The sequence below is a fragment of the Rhea pennata genome, chromosome 3, assembly GCF_028389875.1.
Source record: "Rhea pennata isolate bPtePen1 chromosome 3, bPtePen1.pri, whole genome shotgun sequence".
Classification (NCBI taxonomy): domain Eukaryota; kingdom Metazoa; phylum Chordata; class Aves; order Rheiformes; family Rheidae; genus Rhea; species Rhea pennata.
The window spans coordinates 55,086,676-55,108,230 of NC_084665.1; the positions used below are offsets into that span (position 1 = coordinate 55,086,676).

At 37.3% G+C, this 21,555-nt stretch overlaps 1 protein-coding gene across 6 annotated transcripts in view; it reads left to right on the plus strand.

Annotated features, from left to right (window-relative positions):
• The window catches only part of UTRN (utrophin), a 405,882-nt gene that overhangs the window by 316,282 nt on the left and 68,045 nt on the right, over nt 1-21,555 (plus strand). For 5 of the 6 annotated variants that reach the window (XM_062572341.1, XM_062572340.1, XM_062572342.1 and 2 more), the window contains 4 exons: nt 1,296-1,442; nt 2,834-2,912; nt 6,677-6,737; nt 20,477-20,538. In XM_062572341.1, the coding sequence (XP_062428325.1) occupies nt 1,296-1,442; nt 2,834-2,912; nt 6,677-6,737; nt 20,477-20,538 (349 nt within the window). Of the gene's footprint in view, nt 1-1,295; nt 1,470-2,833; nt 2,913-6,676; nt 6,738-20,476; nt 20,539-21,555 lie in introns of those variants that run through there. The other variant, XM_062572345.1, reaches the window with a different exon arrangement.

The following is a 21,555-nucleotide window of genomic DNA, read 5'->3' on the forward strand; positions in this document are numbered from 1 at the left end:
ACTTCAGTATGGAAAGCTAGTGATGGAAGGATGAAGAGTTGTGGATTGCAAACACTTTGCAGCAAATACTCTATTATACGTACATAGCCCAGGGATTCAATGTACTAAATTAACACTTAAGAGTGCTTTAGTTCACATGTATCTGTGTACGCATCCTTATTCTCCAAATTTTGTTGCTGCTTTCAGGCTTAATGGAATCTAATATCTTTAAATCAAAGGCAGTCAAAGCTGATTTATGTCCAGTCTGCTGCTGATTTGAGAAGAGTAATGTGTCTCCTCCTCCCCTTCTCTACGTTTTAATATAGATACTAAAGAAAGTGCTAACATGCTGATGCTGAATAGCTCTTTGTTCTCATTTTAGGAAGCAATTTGTCATATCTTAATGGCTTTTCTATAAAGGAGAGTAAAGCAAAGTCTTTTAGATTTTCATTGTTGTGGAAAAACTGAAACATCTGCTAAAGTAATAGAGACCTGCTGGCTCTCTGGAAGCCAACTGCTTCTGTAACAGTAGGTTACTGGGCCTGATTAGAGAGAGTTTGAAGGGAGGTAAATAATTGAATTGTCCAAAGAAAAAACTTTTCTAGTTGTTTTTTCGCTTGCTTCTTAGTGTTTAGTCAAGCCATCTATAGGACTGAACAGCTAAATGCTCATGGCAGGAAAAGACATCTGATGCATCTTTTCATATGTAACTCAAACTACATCAATTTTATTTTTAATACTGTATTTAGTTCCGTTTGATTCAATAAACTTTTTTTTCTTCTTTTTAATCATTGTAATAGTTTTAACTGTACAATTCTAATTAGGTAAAATGTTGTACTCTTTTTCCTTAGAAGATAAATTTCTTCATGCTTTGCTAATTCAGTAATAGTTTTTAAATAGAATTTTTGTCAGCTGCTTTATAGTGGAAAACTGTACATTTTGTTTTAAGAGTCCTAGACAGGAACTGTGCTACTAAAGCTCCTAATACAATGTTGCATATTTCTACTTGGATAGAAAGACTCTAAAGCCATATGGTAGCACTAAATACTTTATTTAAATTGTAGTACTCTGGTTTAAGAGCATAATTTGGATGTGGGCAGTTGGGTAATTTTTATACTGTTTCTGACTCCAAAGATGACTATGAAGTAGTTGATAAGAGTAGTGAAGTAAATGACCTTTCTTTGCTAGAAGACTTGGAGTTGCATGTAGTTCTTAGCATAAGGTGCCACATTAGTCACCACTCTGCTGAGTTTAGTTTGGCTTTCTTGCTGCTCAGGAGATGACTGTCAAGCATAAATGTATGCTTACTCTTGTAGGCTTTTAGAGAAGAAATTGCTCCCATCAACTTGAAAGTTAAAACAGTGAATGATTTGTCCAGTCAGCTGTCTCCACTTGACCTTTATCCATCATTAAAGATGTCTCGTCAATTAGATGATCTTAACATGCGGTGGAAACTTTTACAGGTATACTTCTGAATGCATATGGTAGAGGTGGGTGGTGGCAATGCGCCTCTCTTACTTTTCTGTTCTCTTAAAAAATACGCTATTACCATGATTCCATTATTTCTCTCTTCAAGGTGTTACTCTGGTGGTGCAGAAGCAACAAAGGGAGCTGTCTTTCCTTTGCCATCTTAACTGATAGCTTTCTTTTTCAGCTATCTCAGCAGTTTACTCACTCAAGAGACCATATTAATCTCTGGAGACAAGCGATGACTTTTGTCACATACTTTTTATACAGTTCTCTAGCAGTATTTTTACTCCATAAGTCATTGTTACTGACAGCTAACCTGCATATTTCTGTTGTTTCCAACGCATGTGGAATTTGGTTTATTTTGTTCTTGACTATTCAGTTTCTGCAGGAAATTTTGATTGAAATGACTTAACTATTAGTAGAGCTGTAACAAGATGTGAGTAATAGCATATTTAGCATTGTAAAATAGAAGAGGGGCTGGTATAAGCAAGATTCATATTGCTTAGTTATGATTATTGGTGCTTAAATGATCTGAGAAAGGTTAGTTGAAATGTGTCTAGTTTTATCTGTAACTAGACAGTTAAAACTTACTGCACTTTCATCCCGGATGATTTAATAAAGCTGCTTACATCAGTTAAAGTTCATTTAGCAATCTTTTCACTTTCTCTCTCTTTTTGTAGTAAATATTTTTTGCAAATCAACTTTTGTGTATTTCTTTCCCTGGCTCCTAAGGGGAATATGAAGTGTTGGAAAGAATTGGGGGAAGGCTAGAGGGTCATTTGCCTCTGTAGGTGAGGATGGTGGAACAGAATTTGAAAAACTGAAGTGTCAGCTTCTGGGCTAGTAGTTTTGAATCAGTCTGCCCTGAGGCATAAAATTATTAATCAGTCATATTTGTTCTTCCCTCTCTTTAATATAACTTGATATTGGAATTTCCTTAAAGAGAGTTAACTAAGCAGCCAAGCCCCTACATGTTCTAGTGTAGTTTTAATTAGTAAACTGGAGGAAGTCATATCAGCCCGTGAAGCAGTACATTCTGTGTTGGAAAGGCAGCTGTGAGATCAATACAATCAAAGGAAGACCTGCTGACTCTAGAAATCTGGACAAGGGAAGGGTTGAGAGGGACTCAGAAATTTCAGTAGTCAGCGATAGTCACCAGTTCATTATTGATCTGCACTACTCGTACAAAAACACTGCAAGATACTTTTATCAAGCAAAAAAATGAAAAAAATAGCCTTGAATGGCTCTGTGATAAATAAGTGACACAAAGTCAACCTTACTTTATTTAACCAAAATGAATGTAAATCACTATTTTTTATTATCGTGACCCTGTTGTTACAAAGTAAATCTGATGTAAATTTTATGTGTATGTGTTTATGTGTAGGTGTCTGTGGAGGATCGCCTTAAACAGCTACAGGAGGCACACAGAGATTTTGGGCCTGCATCGCAGCACTTTCTTTCCAGTAAGTGCTTTGAATAAATTGTGTTTGAGAAAGCCTTGGGTACAGTCATATCTTAAACACTGCATCTCCTTTACTGACTGCCCTCCAGGTACCACTCTGGCTGGAGCGCAAAAAATTCCTTATTGTTATTTGCCTCCCTGTTTCTGCGGGGAGGACTTCACTGAAGTCCTCATTGATGTGCTTCCCTCAAGGATTACATCACTGTCTCCCTGAGTTATGGTTCTTCCCATGGTTGCTTTCTTGTTTTGTTCTTTGTCATTGTCTGCAGCAAGGTCTGACTGATGGCCATTTTAGAGCCCTTATGTGTTCATAACTACATCTTCTCATTCCTTGCTGCCTTTCTCTTCAGCTTTCTCTTCCATGCTTACTGGGATGGCACAAGAGAAGAGCTATCTGGATTTTTGCAGACCAGAGCATTATTAAAAGGCTTCATTTTGTACATTCCTAGAACTTCAAAAGAAGAGAAGGGAAAAGCACATTTGCATCACTTCTTCAGACAAATTATTGCATCTTTTTCTTTTTTGTGAAATTCCTAGAGAAATAAGCCTATGATCTCCAAGTATTCCTAGGAGAGGGCAAAAATAGATGCTTAAATCTCTCATTCTCATTTTGATTTATTCATTGCAGATAGATAGGTTGTGATATCAAGATCCATGTTGATTTTCTGATCTTCTAGCCCAACTACCATCATCAAAGTTTATGATACATGATGTTAACCCAGGCAGCTCTCCAGTTTTGACTGAATACCTCCATAATGATGATAAAACAATTTCAAGAGTTATGAAAAATGAACATAAAAATGAGCAGCTTTGTCCCAGAGATATTAAAGCACCATATGTGCTATATTAGCTAAATAGCCAATATAATTTAACTCATTAAGTAAATCTTGATTTCTTCTTGAGTTATGTGGCAGCAGTAGTCTTATTTCAAATTGACAAGCAGTTTCTGGATGAACATGGTAAATAAGGTGCAGTATATTTAATATATTGCAGGTCTTAGGCAAAACAGGTCTTGGATACACTATTCCCCTGTTTAAATTGACAGAACAAACCAAAAACTGTGAAAATACATTTTTGGGGGTTGGTTGGTTAAGGATTTTTGCTATATAAACCTAATCTGAAGTGTAGTGTTGCTGCTGTGGGTTTATAGCATTTCCAGTCTCAAACCTGTAACCTTGACCTGGAAAGTACAGCTACTTAATCAGTTGCTAATACAAGTATATAGAGGCACCTTTGGCACCGTTAAAAAGAATGCCAATTCAATGCTTTAAGAGACAAGTCAGTCTGGTTTCTGTAATTAAGAGATTAGGAAGCAACATAGCCAAGTTGCATTTCCCACTAACCTACCTGTTTTGAGAAGTTCCTGACTTTAGTCCTGTGTCTTGGTAACCTCTCCTCAAGTGTACCAGTGCAACTGCTTAGGTGACTAGTTTGATCCATAAAAGGATCCTTACATAAAACTAGGAAGCCTGTCACGCAAGGTTGGCTGATTTTGTTTGCCTTGACTTGGATCATCTCCTTAATTTGGCTTACAGGGTCCCACTACAAATAACTGTATCTGCAAAACCGAGTGAAGTGGTAAACTAAGTTGGGAGAAGCTGGCGTGAGTAGCTGGAGGCAAAGGAGACTTGGAACTCCTCAAACTGACTTTGTTGCTGGATAAAAAATGTTCACAGAATTACATCTGAAGAAACTGTACAGTGCCTTAGCAGTGTGCCTCAGCCTTGCTTAGGGCATCTTTGGGGCTTGAGAGGACACAATTTGCACATTCCGTGCAAAAGTCAAGGAGAGAACATTTCAAGAATGCATGTTGGTAGATACTGCAAAGAACCAGAGATGAATACCACCAAATGCCTTCAAATGCCTGTTCAAAGCATCTCTGAATGACGACTAGCCTTTTACTGATATCTGCAGCACTCCTAGTGAGTGCCAGAATCAATAACTACTCTGTACAGATTTCATCAAGAAACAGATTTTAAAGAAGAATGGGAATTTCATTTTGCAGAGGTTCATGCAGCACAGAAAACGGGCAATGTTTTAGAAAGATTTTTCCCAAATAAGTATAGTATCACCTGAACTGTAATAAGTAATATTTGACATAAATTCATTAGATTGTTTAGTTCATATCTCTGTGCAGAATACCTATAGTCTCTCACAGAAAATAAGCCAACTCCATGTAAACTGTGGCCAGATTTTTCATCTTAGTTAGGTGACATAATTAACATAGTAGTACCTCAGTAGCCAAAGATGCCAAATTGCAGCATTAAAGAATGAAACTCCAGAGCTGATATCCTCTTTCACCTGTTTGCTTGATTCTCAAGTCAGTCTTCAGCATTCAGCCTGTTTAGCCTGGAGAAGAAAAGACTGAGAGGGGATCTTATCAATGTGTACAAATACCTTAATGGGAAACGCTAAGGGGATGGGACAAACTCTTTTCAGTGGTGTCCGGCGACAAGGCGAGAGGCAACAGGCACAAACTGAATCACAGGCAGTTCCTTCTGAGTGTAAGAAAGAACTTCTTCACTGTGAGAGTGACAGAGCACTGGAACAGGTTGCCCAGAGAGGTTGTAGAGTCTCCTTCTCTGGAGATATTCAAAACCTGCCTGGATATGATCTGTCTAACATGCGGTAGGTGACCCTGCTTGAGCCAGGGGGGTTGGACTAGATGATCTCCAGAGGTCCCTTCCAACCTCAACCATTCTGTAATTCTTAAATCAATTCTTCAGAGAGGGAGGAGCTCAAAAGTGGGCCATGCTTGCAGAAAGTTAGATAATCGAGAATGTCTGTATTTGCAATGTATTTAATTGCAGTGTGCAATGTAGATGACAGTTGCATCTCACTTTTTTTTAGGTATATAAATAGAGGAGTTAGTCCCATAGAGCAGGCACTCTATTGTGGAAGTGTTGACATACATGTTTAGTATAAATTCATCTTGGTCAATTTTTCTTATATATTCTTTCAAACTTGCTTCTGCAGTGAATCTAGTGAAGTGAGTTTCTTCTGTGATAAACCCTAACTAACCTGGCATCAGTTTGATAATGTCTTGTAGGATGTGTATGAACCTACAGTCCTTCAGTAAATACCCACTTTTAAGTTGTGCACCAGCTCTTCTTTAGGCCTGAACATTTCTTCCTCTTACATCTCCTGAGATCTTTAGATAAGCACAGTTGTACTGTGATGTACAACTTTATGCCTTTTGTATCTCAGTGTATAGAAGGCTTCCTAGTGTTATGGATGATATCTGTTGATGTATCAGACTTTCATAAATCCTGCAAAGATTGTTGCTGTTCAGCAAGAAGTACAGAGACAGGTTTTAATGCTTTTTTATCTATTGTACAGTGTTAATCAATACTACTTTGAGTTGCAAATAGGAGCTAAGAACTGTGACTAATAATACTGTAGATATTTTTCTTTTTTGTTTTGTTGATAGGATTTAGTTGTAGTGGGAACATTTTTGAAAACTGGTGTCTCAGTGTGCTCTGGATGGATAGCTTGCTTGTTCAGAATTTATTGTCCTTCAGAGTAGAATCACTACATTTGTTCTGTTTGTACTTTGGCATCAAATATATGGCTAAAATCATCTTGATATATTGCCTTTGTTTTCTCCAGCTGATTTTCTAATTACTGTAAGCTTGTCTGGGAAATTATAGTTGTTCCCACTTAATTTATTATAACTATGTTAATTGTACAAAAGGAACAATGATAGTTGGATCTTTTCTATTTGACAGGTGTTTTCTAATAATTACCTTCTGTTTATTTCCTCAGCATCAGTACAGTTTCCATGGCAGAGATCTGTTTCACACAACAAAGTGCCCTATTATATCAAGTAAGTTTGTCTTGTTTCTTAAGTTTTCCAAAGGAGTCTTATTACCATAACCTGATTAAAAAAAGAAAGGAAAGGGGGGAGGAGGGAAGTGCTAATAAGTAACCAGAAATGTTATCAGACTAATCTGTCTACAGAGTATTATGCTGCATGTACTATATCTATTTCTAAATGATACAATATACAAAATAATAAACATAAAAATAATGACAAAAAAGATCCCACTAAGATTTAAAAAAATACTCTAGTGTTATATGGTATTGAGCTTTGTACAGGACTTCAAACTGAGCACAGACTTACAAGTGTGGTTCATACAAAGTATATACAGTAAAGGGGACAAGATTCAGACACAGAGTTCTTGGCCTGAAGCAGTACAGTGGTGACTAATATGTGTAGAGCCTATTTTTTTTGTGCAAAATTCCTACTGAAATAGACACACGTGGATTCTCCTTCTTTAGTTTTAGAAAATTTTTATACTGCATAATGTTAGCATAAATGTGAAATCAATGTAAAAGTTGAGTAAAATTGTACAAATGCTTTTCTTCCTTAGAGGAATTGTTGAAATACCTATTTTGAAAATAATAGAAGTAATTACAGACATACGGAGAATTATTTGATGTATTCTATTGCGAGGGGGAAACACAGCATGCCAAATTTTGTGCTTCAAGCAGTTTGCAATGTTTGAGAGCTGTGAAGTAAGTAGTGGTAAATCTTTGTGTTTATCTGTGTCAGTCAAACCTGTTGTCATTATTCTTGAGGTATGGCAGTTGTTTTTGCATTGTTAGGTGAAAAATAATTTTAAAATGTCCAAGGTAGATAACTGGAAAAAGAAAACCAATCTATTGTGAGGAAACTTGAGGTGTTTATAAATGGTTTTTGTTTGTACTGAAAAGTTGTGTAGGGTCACTACAGAAGGCTGAGGTCTGCTGGAAGAAAGGTTCTTTCCCACACCCCAATGAGGAAGAGAAGGAGGCAGAGGTTGGACAGGGAGGGATAGTGACAATCCAGATTCAGACAGCAGTGCAATTAAATTGATCGCGTCTGTAGCAGTAATTTAAAGAAAACTTTGAAATATAAAACTGCAAAGAACAAAAGGAAAACTACCCTGAACAGTCCTTTCTCTTGTGGCTAAGTCTTTCAGGGGGTATGAAAGATGTTGACTCATGTTCCTGCTCTACCTGATCATAGCCAGTAGCTTATGTGCAAATTATTTACAGGGTCCAAGTGCCTTGAAGGTCAAGTCTGTGGAGGCCTGGGAAAGTTTAGAGATGAGAGAGATTGAGATAGGGTTGCATAAGTAGTCCTAGGGCAAGTGACAGTTTGGTCCTCATCATCAGTACCTATGATAGACTAGACTAGGGTTGAAGTTCCCTATTCATACTGAGCATAACAAAGGTTTTAACTTGAATATTTCACATGCATATCCTTTTCTCATATTTCACGAGAAACTTGAGGGTTTTCTGAATTTAGTGGACATCTCCCCTGCCCCTATCCTGTCTCAAGTTCAGTTTTTGGTAAATCAGTTTCTTACCATGACAAATTCAATGGAGAGTAAGTCTTTCCGGTCGGCACATTGGGTGCGATCCTGCCAATGCAGAACTCAGTGGCAAAGTTGATACATTGATACACTACGCCTGCTCCAACAGTAGTATGCTGGCTGCTCTGCGGCTGGTGAGTGAGGCCAGCAAGGGTTGAGAAACGAAGCCCCTGCATCTTTCAGTTTAATGGTCTTACAGAGGAGGTCTGACAAAGGGGCAGAAGTATAGAATCATAGGATCATAGAATTGGTAAGGTTGGAAGGGACCTCTGGAGATCATCTAGTCCAACCCTCAAATGAGTGGCCCATATGGGGATTGAACCTGTGACCTTGGGACAGGGCAAGTTCTCTAATGTTCAAGGTCTTTACAGGAACAGAGGCCACATTTTTTTTTAAGGATCGTTTTAATGAAGTCAGCAAAATTAACTCCTGTATTTCAAAGACTTTTCCAGTAGATTGTTCTCTACTTTCAACATGATACATGCTGCTAAAGCAATGTCTTGATGCTTGTTTCTTGAAAGAAGAGAATGATGTTACATGTAACCAGCGGGAGGTGTCTGAGTGGTGGTAGTTTTGAGGTGGAGGAGGGGAGGAGGAGGGGAGTGTTGTTTGAAGCGTGGGGAGGTATGCTGAATTTCTACCTGACAGACTGTGAAGCTACAGACTGACCTTGGCAGAACCTTTATTTCTTATTGTATGCTGATCCAAACTTCAGAGTTGGCGGCAGCAAGTAGGCAAAATACTGAGTTATGAAAAACAAAACGGAAAAGAGCTGATTTTGAACTTCATTTGGTTTTGGTATCATCAGGCTGGAGAGTACTCTTAGCTTTAAATATTCTTTCTCATCTTTGCCTATTCCCTAATTTCAGATATAGTTGAGAAAAGAGAGGGAAAAAAAACATACTGAGATAATGTATTTGATTGGAGAGATGAAACAAGCTTTAGCAATACAACTCAAGAGAGCAGTCCACAGGATCCAGTTGAAGATTTTATGCAGAAAGAATCTGTGGGAAAGATGTGCAGATTAGCTTGTTATTTAATGTTCTTATTGATATTTTTAAACTATTGTAACATTTTGGAATGAAGTGCTGGTGATCTAAAACACAACTTGAATAGAAAGAAAATGTATAATGAGTCTCAGTAACTTATATCCTTTCAGACCACTTGTATTTATTGTTTTTATGGTAAGATTCTTATGTTAGAAAATAAAGTTTAAGGTACCAGTTGTTCATTTTATGGGATAGGAGGAAAAACAGCAGAACAAGGAGAAGAAAAATATGATTCAGCGATCAATGGCTGCAAACTGAGATTTTTTTTTATTATTCATTTTGAAAGTGAAGTGGTAATTTAAATCAAGCTACTTGAATTCTGAATAAAAACATACACTCTATTTAGACAACCATAAATTCATGTGTTTAGTTCATTTCAGTTGCTTTTCTAGACTGTCTTTGTATGATTAATATAAAGTATTCCAAAAGTGACATAGCTGCAAATGATTTTGTAGTTTTAATTCTGTCAAGATGAGTTTTTTTAAAAAAAATATTACAATCTTCCCAGTTTTATTGTACACAGAGGGTGAAATTTTTAAAAAAATAGGGAGCTGAAGATGAGAAGGCAGAAAGGAGTATTCTAGGTGGCAATGAATCTGTAAGGAGAATGTCAAAATGCTGCGAGGCATCTGTATTGTCAGATAAGCAACATTTATTCTATTTCTTTCCTGATGCCAATGGTAACTGGCTTCAGAGTGTAGTTCACTCTCCCCACTGCATTTACTAACTGTCAGCATGTCTCTCCCTTCTGGAGTTGTATTTAATCAGTTACCAAAAGCACATGAAAGACTTAAAGCTAGCATCCAAACTCCTCTGTCCCATAAGTTCAGGCAGAGATAATCTGGATTTGGAGTGTTTCGAAAGGAGTGACTGTTCAGCTTTGGAAGAGGGGACTCATAATTCTTTGAGCACAGTCTATTAAGGTATCTGTACCATGCACTATGGCAACTATTTAATTGAACTAAGCTTATAGACATGATTTAGCTTGTCTCTTTTCTCCTCTCTAAATCTCTTCTGCAAACCAAATTTACCAAATGGCTTTGCGTCTGTAGAGGTGACTTTATGTTTGCATCCTGTTTGATATTTTCTTAATGATACTTGATAAAAGTTTTTGTATTTCTCTAGTCAGATTCTTTGCTGCAGTAGAATTCCATCAATGATGGTTGAAATAAAGTGTTTGAGGAATAAAACCTGAATCTGTAAAATCTAGATGCTGCTGAAAAAAGGTTCTCTCTCTCAAACTTTATGAAAGAGAATGGGACTAAGGAGCAGTATGGAGAGGGATGCAGAACAGCACACACAATATTTACTAATCCACTCCTGGTAATAAAAGTGATAAGTTTGGACAAATGGTTTCAAGAGATAAAAATTGATTTTCTTCAGGCAAGCATACCACTGAATGCATCTTTCATAGGTTGCTTTGCAAAGGTTTTGAGGTTTCATAATGAGCATTTTCTGCCATTGCTCATTTCTAATTATGTGAATCACATAAATAAGACGAGACATGCTTGTCCTCTATAATAGAAAGTGCAAAAATGGAGCCTGTGTTTTTCAGTACTTTCATAAAAATATTATAGAAAGAAATAGAAAAATAAAGTAGACAATATGGGTGATCTGTAAACACATTTGAAGAATAATTGACTAAAATGAATGTGAAGAAAACATGGCATTTCTCACTTTGATGTGCTTTTAACTGTAACTTAAATGTACTTCAAGTGTACGCCTTTCATTGCTATAAATTATTAGATGTTTGTACTTTGCAGAAGAAAAGAGAGGGAAGTCAAAGTGATACTAATTTCCTGCAGGGTCTGTCTTGGTGTAATCATCAAAGTGATCAATATCAAGTCTATAGTCACCCTGGTTACTTTTCTGTTGTCCTACAAAGAATCCAGCATCATCAGCATAGTAAAAATAAAATAAAATAAAATAAAATTATTGCCTCCTATGTCATTCGTTACTTTATGGAGCGAAGGAAATAAGATGCTCTCTGCTGCTAGATTTTTAAAGACTCTTTGAGAAGTCTTTCCTCATGTTCATCTTATACCTATATGGGGAAGAGAGGAACGGGGAGCTTAAACTTTTTTCTTATTCTATTTCTACCCATAATTCCTAAAGTATTAAGCAGAAAATAAAATATAACCTGCAGAAAAAGATAATACAGATTTCAGTTTTGAGAGTTACCTCGATTACCAGTTGCTGTACTGGTCTTCGTTAAAGAAATGAAGTAGTATGTTTCTGTGGAGGGATTTCAAAATATCTGCATGTAAATTGCTTCACCAACCTCTAAAGTGCATTGCCCTTGCAATGTGTCATGCCAACTCTTTTTCACTGCAAAACAGTATTTTCTAATGGACTTTAAAAAAAGGAAAAATATGGTATGTAGATAAAACAGCGTGACACATTTATAAAGTGGGGCTGCTATTGCCATTTGAAATTTGGCAAGGGTAACAAAAACACAGTTCTGAGTGCTGTAGATTCATTAGTGATCAGTAAAGATCCTGATTTCATTTTGTGGTCTTTGTAAATGACCTCGTCTTCATAAATACAAAGCTTTTTAGCATGATGCCAAAATACTGTTCCAGTGTCTGTTCCCATGTTGTGTGCCAACGACTATCAACACAGGCATAGGACTGGTCCATGATAAGAAATTATGCAAAAATATCCATTCTCAAGCTTTCTTTCTTATAGGGGAAAAAGAAAAAAAAAATAAAAAAAAAGCTTGCAAGTATAAATTGAATTATTTCTTCCTGAGTCCATGGGCAGCTTGAAACACTTTGAGATGTGCAATTTGTTCTGTTTGTTTCAGCTGCAGTATTCGCTTATTTCTAGAGATTGTAACTTAAATAACATATTGTTTATCTGCACTTTATTTACAACAAGCAAGCGTTTTTAACAAGGATTATCTTTGCCAATTAATATTTAGAAAACTGCCAGTGAATATAATGGGTAAAAAGCAGATTGTAAGGGGAAGTATGTTTGTCATTTAAGCTTTAAAACAATTCATTAATATGTAGGGGTTTAATTGGGATTTTTTTTTTTTGTTACACTAACTTTTTAGTTATTTAAATGTACACAGATACATGTAAGACTCATAGTTTTTTTTTTTTTTTTTTTTAATTACACTGCCTTGGTTTACAGTCTTTTTATGGATGTATATTTTACTGCATGGCTTATGTTGTGTCAGTAGTTTTTGGCAGAAGAGAATAGAATCATAGAATCAGGTTGGAAAGGACCTCTGGAGATCATCCAGTCCAACCTCCCCGCTCAGCAGGGTCACCTAGAGCATGTTAGACAGGGTTGCATCCAGGCGGGCTTTGAAGATCTCCAGAGAAGGAGACTCCACAACCTCTGGGCAACCTGGTCCAGTGCTCCGTCACTCTCACAGGGAAGAAATTCCCCCTCACGGTCAGGCGGAACTGCCTGTGCTTCAATTTCTGCCCATTGCCTCTTGTCCTGTCACAGGGGGCAACTGAAAAGAGTTTTTCCCCGTCCCCTTGACACCCTCCTTTCAGGTACTTCTACACATTGATGAGATCCCCCCTCAGTCTTCTCTTCCCCAGGCTGAAGAGGCCCAGCTCTCGCAGCCGTTCCTCATAGGGCAGATGCTGCAGCCCTCTGATCAGCTTCGTAGCCCTACGCTGGACTCTCTCCAGTAGATCCATGTCTCTCTTGTCCTGGGGAGCCCAGAACTGGACATAGTACTCGAGATGAGACCTCCCCAGGGCTGAGGAGAGAGGGGCAGGATCACCTCCCTCGACCTGCTGGCAACACTCTTCCTAATGCAGCCCAGGAGACCCTTGGCTTTCTTGGCCACAAGGGCACATTGCTGCCTCGTGGTCAACTTGTCATCCACCAGCACTCCCAGGTCCTTCTCTGTAGAGCTGCTCTCCAGAAGGTCAGCCCCCAGCTTGTACTTGTGCCTAGAGTTATTTTTTCCTAGGTGCAGGACCCCGCACTTGTTGAACCTCAGGAGGTTCCTCTCTGCCCAACTCTCCAGCCTGTCCAGGTCTCTCTGAGTGGCAGCACAGCCCTCAGGTGTGTCAGCCACTCCTCCCAGCTTGGTAGCATCAGCAAACTTGCTGAGGAGGCAGTCTAAAAAGAGAGATCTCTCTTTTTCTGAATAACTGAATCTTATGATACTAACCAAAAACTAAAACCAAATGAACACTCTTAGGGCTCAGTCAATGAAACACTTTCAGTACTTCCCTACCTGAGCCGTGTGGGAAGACAAAATGGGTCTACAGTACATATGGTGTTATTCTATAGACCAGCTTACTTCCACAGTAGCAGAAAAGCACACAGGACATGTGCAATGAAATGTCAATATCCTGAGCTCCTGTAGACCTTTGGAAGTCTTTTTTTTTTCCAAGTGTGCACGATGGATAATAAGCCCAACTATTATTTACTCTTAATGAAGCTAAATATCATCTCACTCTACAAGTCTGGCTACTTGTGAGAAGGTGCTTCTTGGTTTGACTGTCACAGCAGCATCAAAGCCTTTATTTTGCATCATGGTAGTACTGCTTTCTGCTGTTGATATTTGATCTTCATGAAACAGTTCTGTCTTATCTCAATATGTCTTTTAGTTTATATGAATAACTGAGATGCTTCAGGGACTACCTACAGAGAGGAGGGATTTACTTTTAAAGAACCAGTTGAGATACTACGGTAAATGTCCCTTGACATGTCCCTTGAAGAACGAATCATTTCATGATTAATCAGGGAATAGTATATATAAACACACAAACACATGCACACGCACCCTCATTGAACCAAGTATGTAGTCATGCCACTACACTGCACGCACTCTGCTGAGTTTCTGTAGCTTGTATACTAGGTTTGCTGTTTGTATACTAGGTTTGCCTGTAGTGTGATAGAGTTGTTGCAGCTAGCAAGAATTATTTCATTATGTTCTAGTAACCACTTCTAAGGTCTTAAAAATCACCAGAACTGATAGTGATATCTAATGAATCAGGCAAAGTTAGTTTAAGGAAAAAGAGCAGGAAAAACAAGTTACTTTTATATTTGTCCCCATGTTTGGGCATTTTTTCTTCATATATGCTGCCAGACTGAAAATGAGCACTTGCACATTCACATGCCAAGTTTAGGTTATGGAGATACAGTATTTACACTGTAAAATCATAGAGTATCTAAATAAGACTGTACCTTTTTTCTTGAATTTGTGTATGTTATTTAATATATTGGCAATATTTCAATTGGTTGGGTAAAAGGTTCTACAAAGTTGTTGAATGGTGTTCTGACAATAAAATGAATCAAATTCCTAAAATATTGTCTTGTATGCAAAATGTTACAACTTTAGACTGAAATTTCTTGGGAAAATTTTCTTGGGAAATCTGTAGCTCAAATATCAACCCCAACAGGCAGCAATGAATTTTGAACTTTATATAAAGATTCTGGTTTTGCTACCTCTTCAGCTTGCAGAATTAGGCTTTACACTGTGAGGGCAGGAAAAGTGTGATTGCTATGTTAACAGTGTGGTGAAAGGTGGGACAGAACTGCCACAATATTTGGAACAGTGAGGGAAGACCATGTAGATTTGTTTAGTGCCCATTGTTTGGAGCCCATGTGTTCAGCGCACAAGTTTGGTGCAATGATTAAAATGATAAACTTTTCTGATTAATATGATAAAATACTATATAAAATTTAGAGGCATTCCAAATTTAGATTTTGATCAGCTTCTGCCTTCTGGATTTCCCTGGTTTTCTGCCGACTTAATTTTTCATGATTCAGGGCTTCAGGTTGTTTTCTGCAGGAAAATACAGAAAGTGACATTTATTTGCACTTGTAGCAGATAGTTTCCTCACAGGGCTGAACTTTCTGCAGACTCCTTGTCATGTCTCTCTGGTGAAAACAATCCATAAAATTTGCATTAATTGCCTTCTGGACTTACCAGAAGTTATAGACTACAGAGGAATGAAGTTGGAGCTCTGGCTTCATGAGCTAGTACAATCATTTTTCTGCTGGAACTCTTAAGAAAATGACTGGAGCACTTTTGTTACTGTAGTGAGAAGTGCACACAGCCTTAGTTACTTTACCTTATTTTAGCTATTTCTGGTTCTTGGATATTGTTGGAACGATACCTTTCACACGTGTAAAATACATGTAAAGTGTCCAATTCTTCATGTAATTGTGTTTTTTTTTTTTTTTTTTTTTTTTTTTTTTTAATGTTCTTATAGGTCTGGTTACTTGTATGTTCTTTTTATTTACTGAGCAAGCTATCAGAGAAGCAATGGGAACATCTAAAGCTGCTTTAGTCTTTGGGCAGTAATGGACAGGCAATGGTAACTACTGCAGTGCATAGCTTAGAATAGTTTGCTTTGTCATGAACCTTCATAAAAGGAGCTATGAGATCCCCATCAGAAAGATCTCCCCAAATTTCAGCAAACCCATGTCATCTGTTAGAGACCATTCAGTACATTTTTCAGAGGTTGATCTGTTTGCATTCGTCTTGCATCAGTAGCACAAAAGCTACTATAGCTACATCAGAGAAAGATGGATCGTATTTTAGAGAGCCGTTTTACAAACCAAATCACCAGAAAGCACTTTGTTTTGCCTGCCTCTTGCTTGGAGCTCCTAATAAAATGACTCCCTAGTCTGACAATTCTATTTGTAGCCTAGGAAGGTTATCTGCACATCCATTTTTTTTCTTTCTGTGAAGTCACTTTGTGTGCACATAAAAGTCCCTGCATATTGTGAAACTATTATCAAACAAAATATTGCATTAAGAAATGTCACTGTTGGGACTGATTTCTCCCCTCGCCTTGAGTTTTTTTTATACCTCTTAATTTATAGTCATGTTTTTTTTTGTTTTTTTTTTTTTTTTTTTTTTTTTTCCCCAGCCCTGTCCAGTGTAGTCTTGCTTTGGTGCCTGCTGTCTTGTAAACTAAGTCCCTGGAATATATTCAGGGAAGGTAGTGGCACTGCTAACAGCAGTAGGGGTAAAGTGCTGCCTCCTTTTAGCTGATCAGAGTATTCAGTTGCTGGTTCATTTGCTCTCAGTCCATTTCTGTTCTTTGTTTGACAAATCCACTTGCAGGATTGCTCAGCTGTTATGTGTAGTTTCTTGTCACGTGTTTTGGGATAGGACTGGTACAATCACAGTCAGCTCGTACAGCTACTTAGCAGCTATCAGGTAGTACTGACTTTTGGGTAATTACGAACAAGCCTTAATGAAGGGATGCTTTGTCCCCTTCTTTCAGTTCCATGTGAAGATGTTCCTTGGGCCTCCTTTCTCTTATTATAGTGGCAGGTAGTTATCATATGCGACGTACAAAGGAACTGATGAGTTTTAAAAACTCATTAGTACACAACCTTGTATTTCTATTTCAAATGGAAATAGAAACATAAAAACATGTTCTGGTTGTTATTTTATGTATGAGTTTCGTGTTGTGTTCTGTGCTTTTCTGTACAAGGAGAAAATTTAGTTGTTGAGATTCTTACTACATTAAAAGGAGAAGCTAGATCTTAGAGCAGGATACAGAGATTGGGGGTGGCTGCTTCACTTTGTCACTGCTTCATGTTAAGCAAGCATAAAATAGGAAAATAAAACATAATTTTTGCGTGGCATGTTGTCATGCTTAAAATAGTTTTTAATCTTTCAGATAAAATTGCCTTTGAAACCATGTACTTAAAACATACAATTTTAATAATGAGACTGTTGTTTGAGAGGCATTTTAAGTGAAAATTGTTCTTAAATCCTGGAAAGATAGTTTAGGGAAAAGATTTGATTGGTAATATCAGCTCCTCAGGGTTTTATAAATTACTTAGAAGGTGGAATCTAAATTGCAGTTAGTTTTGCCTCCAGCCCCAATTACACATTACTTAGGTGTACTGCAGTATGTAGGTATATTTCTGGAAAAAAAAATAAAACTAAGTTTTTTATTCAAATATTTCTGTTTTCTTTTTCTTTAAATAAGAAGAGAAGAAGTTGTTTTGGACCTAGTGGAATTTAACAATTTGTTGCCAGAAAGGAAAAACTTTGAGTCAGCTTTTGCTACAAGTCAGTTATTGTTTGTATAGGGAGGACATTTGCTGCTAATAAACCTTTGCAAGTCTGCAGCATTTCCCAGGTGGGACTTTTGCAACACCTCACAAGTACAAAATAGGTTTCTTTATGGTAGCATATTTTCTCATTCCAAAAAATGATAAATTGTGAAGCAGAGGCTGTGATTTGGAAACGTTGTATTTTTGGCTAATTTTAACAGGAATGGTATTTTTGAAGGCAGTTGAAGATCTGAGGCAATAGCAAGATTTGATTCAGCTAATTTTTGTGTGTATTTATACACAGCATTTGTGCTAATATTTTAGCATTTGAAGTAGTGAGGGAAAAATACATAATTTTTTCTAAAGTATCGCAGTGCTATTATCCATCTTTTCTTTTAACATAGAAATATGAAGGTCTGTTAGGTAAGAAGAGCCTTTTATCAGGAGCTAAGAGACCCTTTTTACTTAGGATGTTGACGGTAAAATCACCAAGAGTGTGTGTGTTTCTTTTCCCTTTTCCCTCAGTTGGGGGAGTTGAGATGAAGGCATGTCCTTAAAACAAGCTTTACTGAACTGATCACATATTGGATCAAGTACAGTGGATGCTTGCAGCTGGTTATGTCAAAACAAATCAATTTTAAATGGTTAAGATGATAATGACAGCATCCCACTTAACATTGTAGTGGATCTATTTGGCAGCTTCAGTTGCTTCAGCATCTTATATCCATGCTACAGGAACAGTTCAGGGATTGGTTTTGAGATTATTTAATGGGTTGATCAATACAAGCCATTATATTATATTTTCTGTTCTTGTTTACAGAAGCTATATATGTACTTCTTTCTAATATATTGTAATTTATTGTTACACCAGGGTTTTTGAGAATGCTGGACAGTGGTTATCTTTATACTGGCACAGCACCAAACCCAAATACACCCTCTTCTTTTCTTTTTTTTTTTTTTTTTTTTGATTGGTTTCTTGATGATTTCTTGGTGTGCACCTGCTAGGGAAATAATTGTCTTCCAGGTTACTTTTCGGGAAAGAAGTGTCTCTGCTGTTTTACACTGTCTTTTTAGAAACTTTTAGTTTAAAAATACTGATAATTAGATACAGACATACCTGGGCTTTGGACTTCTGTTCTACTGTTGAACATACCAAGGCCTCAAATACCCTATTCAGAGCTTGAGTTATGAATGGAGTTCCTGTGGTGGCATTATGAAACTGAAAACAAGGAAATGTTGCAGCTCAGGAAAGTAGATCTTCTCAGAAAAGCATTTAAATACATACTTAAAATTAAGAATGTATTCAAAGGTAAAGAGGAACTTCAATGTGTTTCTGAGTGGGGAAGGACTGTAAGGAAATACTTCAAGTACAGTCAACAGAAAATATTATTTGTTTCTACTGAATTAATAGGAAATAGATATTTGTCTATGAACTTTGTAAAAAGCATGCCACAAAGGCATGATGGTGCCATGGCAGAGAGAGTTAAGCCTGGCGAAGTCTGAGAGAAGCCAACTGTGGAGACCTACGTCAGGCTCGGAATTGGGGCAGTTGCCAGATGTGAAATTGGTCTTACATCCTGTGCTGAGACCCAGCACATACGCTTTCACATAGAGTACTTTGAAATATAATGCAAAGATGGGCCCTTGGTTCTCACTTCGTTTGGAGCCTGCTGGTCACCCTGCAGAAAAGCCGCAGCCAGCAAGGTCCTGGGGCAGCAGCCATCTTCCACCACGTGGAGAACCTCCTGTGTTTCTCAACAGGCGTGGGCAGACCCTGTCCTTCACTGCCTGCTGCCTCGCTCTCCACCTCAGGCCCTCCCTTCCCTTCCCCTTTCAGCCTTTCCTGTGCTCTCCTACTTTACCTTCCTTCCTCCCTTTCCACAGAGTCTTGTCTTTTCTCCTTGTTTCTCAACTCTAAAGCTAATGTAACACTTGCTCCACCTGTGGGCAACGCTTCCTGGCCCTCGTGGTAGCCGTCCCATCCGTTCTGCTTTTGGAGCAGGGACCTTTTGTCCTGTGTTTTTATACCATTTAGTGCAACAGGGCTCATCCTTAGCTGATTCTTCAACAGAAAAAAAAAAAAAAAAAAAAAAAAAAAAAAAAAAAAAAAAAGATAAATCATTACAAAACTGAAGATAGTCTGCTACATTTAGTGAAAAATGTCATTTAAAGCCATTATTTACAAGCAGATATATCTGCGTGTGAAAAATGTGTACATGTTAACTTTCTGTTTTCTTTAACAAAAACAAAGATGAAATAAGATGTATTCTGTGCTCATTATTGTTTAATTTGCTAACCTGGCAACATTTTGTTTTCATTATTAACTATAGTTCTTAAGAGGAATGTGGGGATCCTTTCAACAAAACTTCTCCAATTAATTTTCTAACTAATTCAAATTTAAATATTTTGTATGGCAAGAATGTACAGTCATTCTGACAATTGATATGCAGAAATAGAAGCAAAATGTGGCTCATGGAAAGCAATGTGAGATTTTAGCCAGACCTAAGGGAACATGCCTTTGGTGTCATATAGCAGCATACCTGAAACCTTGGTGAATTAAAACAGTGATGCTAAATGGTGGATGAAATGTTGTTGCTTATTGAATCTCCCTATTCTGTGAGTGCTAGTGTAGAACTGGCTCTGAATTCAGATACCTGTCAGATGAGTGCTTGAAAAGTGATTAGGTTTTACATTAAATATATTAAGGTAAATATTAAGATCACCATATATATTAAGAAATGTATTCAGATATGCAGTGGTCTGAAATAAAAGCTCCAATGCTTTTAATTTTTAAAGTGTTTTGCAATATTTTTGCTGTGCTATAGCAGCAAGAAATTTTGCGTTTTTACCTTATTAGTGTACCTCTTAGCTTCAGAATCAAAGCAGAACTGATACCATCGTGCTTAAGAGAAAATCAGAAGTAAGTATTTCTAGAATATTAAAAAATATAGGTGGACTATTGTCTAAGGTACTTAGTGATTTAAAAACATCAGAGCATCAAAACCCAGATCATGTATTTCAATATAAGAGCTGAGAGATTTTTTTTCCTTTTAAACCCAGAAAATCAGAATATCTTTATTTTTCTTTTTTCTCCTCCTTAGTATGTGTGTATATTTGTTTCCTTAAATGTTGATTATCTTGTTCCTTTGTAGTCACCAGACACAGACAACCTGTTGGGATCATCCTAAAATGATTGAGCTCTTCCAGTCCTTAGGTGAGTGTGTTTCTTAATATTAACTGTTATGATATATATGGTGTTCACTCTGAGCTGTCTAGACCTTGCAAAATCTGCAAACCGTGTCTGAATTGCCATGAACTGCATATATCAAAGCATTTCTCGCTTTGTGATCAGATACACTTCACAAGAAGCCTGCTGCCTTGATCATGTGATGTGTATGTTCTCTTTCAGTAATTTTTATTCTAAACAATATGCTGTGACTCTACACTTTAATGCTATATCTTATTTATTTCTTTTAAATCCACGTGAGATTGTCTGAGGATGCAGGCTGTGTATATACTTAAAGCAGGATGCACAGCCTGCAAGGAACTAAGTTTTGTGATATATCAGAGAAGCTATGGTATCAATAAAGGCTAGATCATATTATGGTACAGCAAGTTCAACATGCCCTGCTAACATCTGCATTTACTGTGAAGCCTCCTCTAGGGAGTGAAAGGATAAAATGCTATTAACTGAGGAAAAATGTTACTATACCTATTCGTTTCTAAAATAGGTAATTTATGGTTCTCCTTTCTGTCCTTTCATCCAGCTGTCCTTGTCAAAGGATTGTTAACAAAGTCAAAGTTTTCTTTCTCAGTTGCTCAGTTACTCAGTTTCTCAGTTACTGTAACCTTCATTGCCCCATTTCAGGCATGTTGTCTGATGGATTTGTAAACTCTCTGAGAAACATACTTTATTCTAATGCTTGTTGGGAAAATAACTGTATGCACTCTGTAATATGTATGTGCATTATGTGTGCCAAGATAGTAGTGTCAGCATTTCTGTTGTGTCAGTCTCTGAAGGCCCTGTCCTGTCAAGGCTGGGAAGCCTTCCCTGCAGGCGGATTTTTGGAATGGGTCCCAACTTCTCAATTGTTTTTATTTTTTCAAATCTGTTGTATCCTGTTTCTTCTCTTCTTTGCAGTGAACTAATATCAGACATTTTCCATTGTGTAGGCATGTGAAAATTTCTATGTAGAGTAAATTTACGGACTCTTTAGGGATGTTCACCTTT